Source organism: Manis pentadactyla, chromosome 1, assembly GCF_030020395.1.
Source record: "Manis pentadactyla isolate mManPen7 chromosome 1, mManPen7.hap1, whole genome shotgun sequence".
Lineage (NCBI taxonomy): Eukaryota > Metazoa > Chordata > Mammalia > Pholidota > Manidae > Manis > Manis pentadactyla.
In genome coordinates, this window is record NC_080019.1 from 134,817,304 (window position 1) to 134,826,853 (window position 9,550).

Below are 9,550 nucleotides of genomic sequence, written 5' to 3' on the forward strand. Positions count from 1 at the left end.
GGAGAAATTTTAGGGTCATAATCAAAAAATGGACATTTTATAACATAACATTCTATGAAACAACCTGAGCTGAATTTTAGTTTTAAAATAAACCATACTTTTTCACCCCTGGTCAATGACCTCTTTTGTCTTTTACACAGGTAGTTACTCAAAGGCAAAGAGAAACTCATACGTACATTGATAAATCCACTTCCACTCCTTAAAAAGAAGCTTCTGATTTTTATACTGTGCCTGAAGCTCAGCTTTAGAAAAAAGCACTTTATTATTCCATTTAACCCATTCATTAACACTCTTCTTTGGGACTTCAAAAACTGGGCTACGTCTACAATTTGAACAGGTTCCTTATCTGGCCCTTAAATGTGATTATAATACAATTTTGCTTCAATAAAAACAACATCCATTTCAGTGTGCTTATCACTGTAATCTCATGCTTTGTAAAAGGAGTCCCACCAATGTTATGTGCTAATATAGTGCCCTATTGAAATGACTGCCTACAATTCACATTTTGAGCTAGTGAGCTCAGACACTGAAATAATTAAAGTGTCGCTTTTCTTATGCCACAAACTCACACATTCCTATTTATTGATCTTACATTTATACAGTCCCTTCTTTTTCTTGGAGTTACTGTATTTGAAATTATGTGTATTTTTCCTACTGCAACTCTGAGCATATTTCCTCTTCCTGTCATCCACTGTTTTGCTGTCATTCACATTTCTCACTTTCTTTGTGCTGGTGCCATTCCTTTCTCATCACACACTTTCTTTACTGTGGTGTTTTATGAAATTATTTTAAGCTATGTTATTTGAAAATTGTGAAGCTCATGCAAACCTAGACAATTAAATGATTACATATGTGTCACTTCATATGGCTTCAAATTTTTCCCATTACCCTGTGTCCTGAATTACTAGAACTATCACTAATTATTGACTACCTGAGTTGAGTTCCACACATTAATAGGAATAAATTCATCTCTAGAATATAACCCATTTATTTAATTTTGGATTAGTTTCTGTTAGGATGTGTTGTACAAACCAGGAAACTTACTACTTCTATCTTTAGCCTCTCTTTCCATTGAGAGAAAATATTTCTTTAGTAATATGAAAACAGTATCACAGATAATCACTCACAAAGGGATGTAACTCATGCAACAATCATTTATTAATGTCGAGGCCATCAAATCTTTCCACCTTAATTTTGTTCCTTCCCTACGGAGTGATACCCACTTCCAAAGCAACTTCTGACTAAAGCAGTTTCATCTTCACAAAAGATGGATTATGCTGTTTCTCTCCCTAGGATTTTTACTTTACTTCCCATTTTATCAGTTTGCTTCAGCCTGCAGTTACTCAGTGGGACACTGCCCGTGTGGTCCTGCCCTTTGCCCTCACCCCACCAGGCCAATTACAGTGATTATATTGACTTGTTAAGCCCCTTTTGTTATGGATGTTTAATTATCCTGTCCATTTTTTTCACATGTAGCAAAGCTAGAAAACCTTCCTGGCTTCTGTGCAACAGAGAGACAGCAAAGATCCACTAGAGCAGACAACTTCACTGATATCCCTGACATGTGCACATATGGGCTTTTCACACTCCAAGTGAATTTACCACTTGAGTGACTACATTCAGTGTCAAAAGTCTCAATAAAGATTATCATTAAGTCTTCAAATATGTGCATTGTGTGTAGAACATGTTTAAAAACCTTATCTATCCCATATGCTTATTCACTGGTGTATGCTTTTTTCTGTGCTATATGTTTGTTAGCTTGAGCAAACATTAATTGGCCCTTAAGAGCCATGAAAACACCCTATTATGCTGTTCTTCCTTCCAAACCTAAAGTCTGAAAAAAACTGCAGGCACTGCAGGAATTACAGAGACAAACAGAGATTTAGACCATTTACTTTTATTTGATTGTACAAAGTGTTCAAAAACACAGCAGCTAAAATAACCAAGAGAATGATGACTAAGTAAAAGAACAATTTATCTAACACAATAGCAATGTAGATACTATAGACAGAAAACTTAAAAATGTATAACTAATTCATAGATGTCAGATTGCAAACCCACAAAGAGAACTCTACGTGGGTTTTTTGGTTTAGGGGCTTTTTTGTATCAAAAACAGCCTCATTTATTTTAGGAGATAATGTGTATCCTTGATACAGTTCTGTTGAACTTCAGACTATTAAAACCTGAAATTTCTACCCTCAACAGCAAGCATAAAATGAGGTCATCTCTGCTCGTTCATTCTGCAGTTTGTTCCACTGTAGAATGGTGTTCAGGTGCCTTCCTACTTATGTCAATCAGCCATGGGTAAGAGAGATTTAAGAAGTCTTGAAAACAATGATCCTAACGTGCAGACCTTGTAACTTTTCTGTTTCCAGACTAATCTTTTTAAAGGTACAAAGATTGGTTTCCCAGAAAAGCATCCTGTGGATACTTAGCACTAAAATATCTATTAGAGGAAAGGCCTTATCTTATATATTTAAGTCTCTGATACTGCATTTTGAGCCACTCTGGCTTGTTTTTTGCAGTATTGAATATCCAAAATAAGAGTATTTACCCTCATTTCTACCATTCTTTCATATTTCTTTTCTTCTCTTCCTAATGCCAACATACAGTAAACTTTATTACCATTGACAACTGCAGCCATAAAAGTAGGAAAATAAAGATGCTGTGCACAGTAAATGAGTTGTATGTGGAATCTACAGGTAAACCTGGTCAATATAAATTTTCATTATAAGTGAATTTAAAAACATTAAGCTCTTCTTGTACTGCTTGTTTCATACACATTGATCTCCTTCCTGAGTATCACAAAGAGATAGAGGTCAGTGTAATTTGGGCCTAGGAACCCACTTGCTAATATTGAAATTTGTAGCTCTTAGCTACTTTCTACAATATTCTTCAAATTTTACAAGAACAAGGAAGCTTATAAAATAGCATCCTAACTTTTTACTTTCTGTAGTAGTTGGACGGGACCAAGTATCAAAATCTGGAATTGCATGTAAGAAAGAATAGCTAAGGATGAGTTGGAGTTGCAAAGAAAAGTTGGAGAGACATAGGAGTAATAGAGATTTGCTAATATGGATGCTTTAGTATCACTTTCTTTGAGATAACCCAAGGGATAGTCTCCAAGTAATGCTTACTTGCTGCAGAAAGGAGAATTACAACTCAAGTAGATTTGTTCACCTGAAAATTCACTAAAACACCCAGTTTCCCATTCTTTTCTTAGACTCAAATAACAAAGTAAAACATATTTAGGACAATTTACCAACTTACTAAAAGCTAACAAAGATCCTATTTCTATTTCAGCTTTCACAGCAACTGAGAAAACTCAAGAATCATTTTATTTATTTATAGAATGGGAAAAATAAAGCTATCTTTAAAAAAATACAGGACTATATTTCATTTGCAGAGATTATATACAGTAATACTGTAAGTGACTCTGAAGACTAAGAGAAATAAGACTAATTACATAAAAATTTACTATATACTTGTCTTTCCCATGGGATTACAGCATCTATAGAAGACTCTCAAAATTAATTTTAATCATTAATAACTTTAAGTCCTCACCAAAATCTATTATAATATGTGGCTGTCACACTGTATACTTCCTCCCTGCTTTAAAATCAAGACTTTACTATCCTGAAGAATATTATCATGAATTTATATGAGAAGCAAAAAAACATAGACCCAGGTGGAATTACATGAAAATTACACAGATTCTACAGTTTTTGCAAAAGGTTTTAAAATGCTAAATATGAAATTTAATATTTTTATCTTCTAACAAGTAGAAAATACTAATAATTTATCCAAATGATTCTTCTTCTTTTAAGATAAAAATGCTGTCTCAGAGCCAAGGATGACACACTGAATTCTAGGGAAATTCCAGAATTTAAGGTATCGAATTGTATAATCAAATTTAGATAAGAAAATATAAACCATAACCTCCAAAATCTAAAGGCTAAATTTTGGCATTCAAACACTTCAGAAGGAAGTGACCTCCTCCTTTTATCACAAACATTCATTTACATCCAAAGAAAGTCTGTGATCATCTATGTCCTCTGGTCTTCAAACTGTAGTCAGAAAATGAGGGGAAACTGCTGGAAATGCAGCTGTCGTGAGGGCTGTGTTCATCAGCCAGGTGGGCACAAGAGCCAAGGCCTTCAGCAGCCAGCTGCAATTGCTTTTCCCTTTGGCATTTATGTTAAAGCATGTGATTTTCTACTTTATATACATGCACATTTTATTAGCAACAGAATGATTTCTCTTTCATTCAGAGGTGACGTAATTTAAGACCATGCCTAAATACTCCATATTTTGTTTTGCTTTTCCAAGCTGAAAGTTATTACCAGAACACATTTATTGAAACCTAACAGGGTACATCTGGAGGTCTCATAGAGGGTAATTAAAAGGTAGGGTCCAAGTGCACATATGAAGTACAGTTACTCATTGTTAAATGAAATAAAATGAAGCATTGAGTGTGGGGAAAGGAAACAATTACCTCTTTTGAAGCAGTTCTTATATTTTTCAAGCTTTGCCTCATTTCTCAATTTGTAGTCAAATACAAGACTTACAAACATATATAATGAAAAAGTTATTTGAGAGAATTGATTAAGCAGATTAAAAAATAGATGAAACTCTCATGGATTACCTTTTTGTTAAGAGAACTAGCTGTTTTCCTGACTTGTTCTGTATATGTACAAAAAAAGGTTCCAGAGGGCTCTCTTGTCCCCTCCTGGCCCGAGCCAGGAGCTCTGTCCTCTTGCTTGCTTTCTAAGTAAAAGCCTCTGCCATGCTCTCCTACCTTGAATGTTTGCGAAGTTCATTCTTTGGCTTCATTTTGACATCACTACTGTGACAATCCTAGAACAGAGACCCTTTGCTGCCTCCTTCCCCTGACTCTCCAGCGGGCTCCTCTGGCCAGATTGCCATTTCCAGCAACAAGACATTTCCAAGCACCAGTGGATTATGGGTTATGGAAATAACAAAGTGAATGATACCAGAATACTTCAAGAGTGCCATGAATTAATGAAAATTCCACCTGCTAATAAGCCTCACACCAAATGGAGTCGATGTGTGCAGAAGTCCTTATAGTCCAAGGCCTGTTTCCCTGTAGCAGCTTCCTATAGATGTGGTAGGAGGAAAGTGCTCCAGATCCTTTCAGGACTCTTGGTCTAACGGGTGCGGCACAAATCGAGTGAGGGAAGAGGGAGGAAAACCCCCTGGATCCCTGCAGGGTTAATTTATTAAAAAAGGAAATAATAGAAAAACCGTCAACATGCAAAAGCCTTGTGAAGAAAATGAAGGAAAACCACAGAACATGCCAAAGGCCGAGGAAGAGCGCCCTCTGGAAGATGTACCACAGGAGGCAGGAGGAGATGCTCAACCTTCCGAAGAAGGTGTAAGCCAGGAAGCAGAGGGAAACCTTAGAGGAGGGCTGACTCAACCGGGCCAGAGATTTAAGGAGGACATTCCTGTTAGGCATTTGGACCCTGAAGAAATGATAAGAGGAGTAGATGAGTTGGAAAGGCTTAGGGAAGAGAAAAGAAGGGTAAGAAACAAGTTTGTGATGATGCATTGGAAGCAAAGACATTCACGCAGCCGTCCTTATCCTGTGTGCTTTAGGCCTTGAATTCTGTTTTTGTCTGATGGTAAAATCTGGCCCCTGCTTTCTTTATTAGCATTTTATGATGTATCTTTGACCTTCATTTTACTCTTAATCTGAATGAATTTTGTTTTAGGTAATTTACTTGTTATGAGTATCTCACTGGATTTTGTACTTTGACCCATTCTCTAGGTCTATTTTTCAGTTAGGAAGTTTCACATTTGCATGAAAATACGTTCATTTCGTATTGTAAAATAAAATATAACAGGTTACAAAGCAGCGTATTTAGTATCAGCTCACATATGTAGGATAAAATCCCAAACTGTGTATACATATGTATACATACATGTACCAGAAACTGCTTTGTGTGGTGGTGTTTTCTTCTTTTTGCTTAAGTGTTTTTTAATGAACACATGTCACACAAAAGAATTAAAGTTTTTTTTTTATAAGAAAAAAAAAAAAAAGGTTCCAGAGAAGTTTGGGAAAGTTAAGCCAGTAAGAGACATTATAGTCAATGAATGAACAAGAAAATATCTCCATCAACCAGCAATTGCATACCAGTTATGTATCAGTCTGAATTGGCTGTTATGTTCCCGTAATGAAAATAAAGTAATTGTTTATTTTTCCAGTTTTATTTAAGTATGACTGACAAATAAAAATGATATATATTTAGGCTGCACACCATGATGGTTTTGTTTTTTTAGAAGTGTATATAATATGGTAACTTAGTATACATGTATGTTATGAAATGATTACCACAATTGAGTTAACACATTCATTACGTCACCAAGTTAACTTTCTTGTAGTGAGAACTCATAAGATCTACTCTCTTAGTGAATTAAAGAATGCAGTATTATTAACTCACTTGGCTGTACATTAGATTCTCCAGGACTTATTCAGCTTACAATTGAAAGTTTTCACCCTTTGACCAGCATCTCCTCATGTCCACACCCTAGCCCCTGGCAAGACAACCACCATTCTATTCTCTGGTTCTAGAAGTTCAACTCTTTTAAATTCTATATGTAAGTGAAATCTGCAGTTAATGAAATAATGTCCTCTAGGTTCATCTATGTTGTCACAAGTGGCAGGATTTCCTTCTTCTTTATGGTTAAATAATATTCCATTTTATATATATATATGCACACACATACATATGTTATATGTATTTATATATAAAATATATGCATGTGTGTATCACAAAATGCCAATAAGTTTATGAAAAGTTGCTCAATGTCATTAATTATCATAGAAATGCAAATCAAACCACAGTGAGTTATCGCCCTATACCAGTTAAGATGGCTAGTAACAAGAAGACAAAAAGTAACAAGTGTTGGCAAGGGTGTGGAGAAAGAGAATCTTTACACAATGTTGCTGGGAATGTAAGTGATAGAGCTATTACAAAAAACAGTATGGAGGCTCCTTAAACAGTTAAAAATAGAACTACTGTATGATCCTGCAATTCCACCTCTGTGTGTATATCCAGAGGAAATCAAATCAGTGTCATGAAGAGATACCTGTACAACCATAGTCACTGTAGCATTATTCACAATAGTCAAGATAGAGAAGCAATCAAGTGCCATTGACAAATGAACGGATAATGCAATTGTTTTGCAAGTATGATGCCCTGATAAGAGGACAGAGGAAAAAGCTATAGCACTGAGGTTAAATCACTCACTGAAGGGAGCCTTTGTTCCTTTTCTACAAGTGAATAAATAAGAATAGAGAATGTCAGTTGTCCAACTAAACTTCCTAAATCTCTGAAGAGCTAAAAATGAAAACAAGATCTCAAAGTTTTCATTGCGCTTTCACTCTGAAAACAGAAATTTGTAGCATTTGTTTGAAATAATTTTGTCTCAAGTGTATATTCTATAATTTTCTTATTTTTGTGTAAATATGGTATCATTATAATTTACATTATTTTCTTGAACTTTCTTATGGAACTGTCAAGTTCTTTTTTTTCTTCTTTCCCATCATGTGTTTTTTCTCTCTTGCTCTCCTTTGTCTCTCTCTCCATTTCATCTTAAAAAATTAAAACTTCAGAAATTCTGAATTCTGAAATACTTTCAGTTTTTCTTGGATTATCCAACCATTGTCTTCCTTTTCTTTCACTCCATTATCTTCTCAGCTTTGTTTATTGGTAGCATCCACAGGGCAATATTGTGAAATAACATCTTCCATTATATTTTCATCCTGGCAACATAAATCTTAAGTCTCTGGCTCCTGCCCTTGATTGACCACCACCTTCATCTTCATACAGACACACAAGACTTCTCCTTAGATTAAACCTGTATTTCTCAGGTCCAAGAACACTACTATGTTTTTCCTCTTTTCAACTCTCTTCTAAAAGTTGTTAGACTTTTTAAACACCTTGATATATTAATTATTTTGTATTAAAATAATTCAAGGTGAACTACATTTGCATCTCAGTGTTGGATTCATCAAGGTTTATTACTCAACAGATTCATTTTTGTCCTCCCATTGTAGTCCCATAATAGGTAAGTAAGGTATTGTTTTTCTTTAATCTGAGATTTTCTCAGTGCCCTACAAAGCATGATATTTAGGGAAGCTTTTTTTTTTTAATTGAAAGCCATTTCTACACATCAACTTTTTCTTAATTCCACTCCCCAATTTTATTTTCCTTGAACCAAGTTCACATTCTCAATATCTTAAAAGAATTTTTTTATAGATTCTGCCTAAATGTTCCAAAATTTTATTTTAATAATGTGTAAACAATATGCAAAACTATGGGGTTCTTTCCTCATATATAACCCTTACAAACACAATAGTTACTTGCTTATGTATAATAGTGATTTTTTTCACTAAATGGATTCTCTTCTGAGTGTAGTATAGCCCCTCCTGGTGAGAGACCTGCACTAGAAATGTCATAGAAGAAACAGCAATTCCCAGCAATAATTATGAGATTATATCACATTCTCTTGCATATAGCAAAGGTTTGTAGAAACCAATTGTAGTTTATTATAATTTACCACATTGTGTTTTGTACTGTTATTGTACATAATCATAATATTTTAATGCAATTTTTAATCTTGTTTCAAGATTTCATTTCTCAAAAACCCAATCCATTATAATGTTCTGTGATCTTGAGTGCTAACAATTTTGTCTCCTTTCAGGATAGAAATGTATTTTCTTTGTTTTATAAATTTTGTACAATGATCTTAGGTGTAACTTTCTCCATCACTTAAATATTTACAATTGCAATAAGAAGAACAAAGTAAAGTTGTAGCAGAATAATCAACAAGAAAAGCAAATAAGATACAATGACTCTCATATTAGTTGAAAAATATTTTTTTTAATTTAATATATGCTGATCAAGAAAGTTTTGCATAGGAAATTTATAAAATCTTTGAAAGTAATTTTAATAAACAAAGACATAAAAAGAAGCTCCTCACCCCAGAAAGGTAAGCTATGCTCATTTATAATCTATGGAAGTGAATTTCAGGTACTCCAGTATCCAAAGATATTTGGGAATCAAAAGGGCACAGAAAATAAGTCCACTTTAAGTTATAAGCAAAAGTACAATAGATAATAGGAGGGAAGGGATTTCTGAATGAAACATTATTATGAAAAAAGAAACTAAATTTATTATACAAATTTTGTTTCATACCTATTTCATAAAAAATTTGCTTAAAACAGAAAATATATGTTAATTCTGAGAATGGAAATTACATTTAATGAAATGTTGATTTTTTTTCCTTCTTGAGAAAAGAGAATAAGTAGAGATTTGGTTTTTACTAATTTCTAGCTATTATTAATAATATAAGATGTATAGTCATATTAATAATATTGATGAGCACATAATCTACTGAAGAAAATAGCAATAGCAGTGTATGATGGTTAATTATGTGGTCAGTTTGACTGGGCCATGGTGCATGTGGTCAAACATTTTTTTGGATGTTTCAGTGAGGGTATTTTGGGATGAGATTAACATTT

The 9,550-nt window shown here is 34.1% G+C and overlaps 1 protein-coding gene across 1 annotated transcript; it reads left to right on the top strand.

Moving 5' to 3' along the window:
- Window positions 1–5,074: 5,074 nt before the first annotated feature.
- On the top strand, window positions 5,075–5,972 carry LOC118910390 (transcription elongation factor A protein-like 8). Its single transcript, XM_036881483.2, has one exon. The coding sequence runs from the start codon at window positions 5,273–5,275 to the stop codon at window positions 5,624–5,626; it is 354 nt and encodes a 117-aa protein (XP_036737378.2). The 5' UTR covers window positions 5,075–5,272; the 3' UTR covers window positions 5,627–5,972.
- Window positions 5,973–9,550: the final 3,578 nt, after the last annotated feature.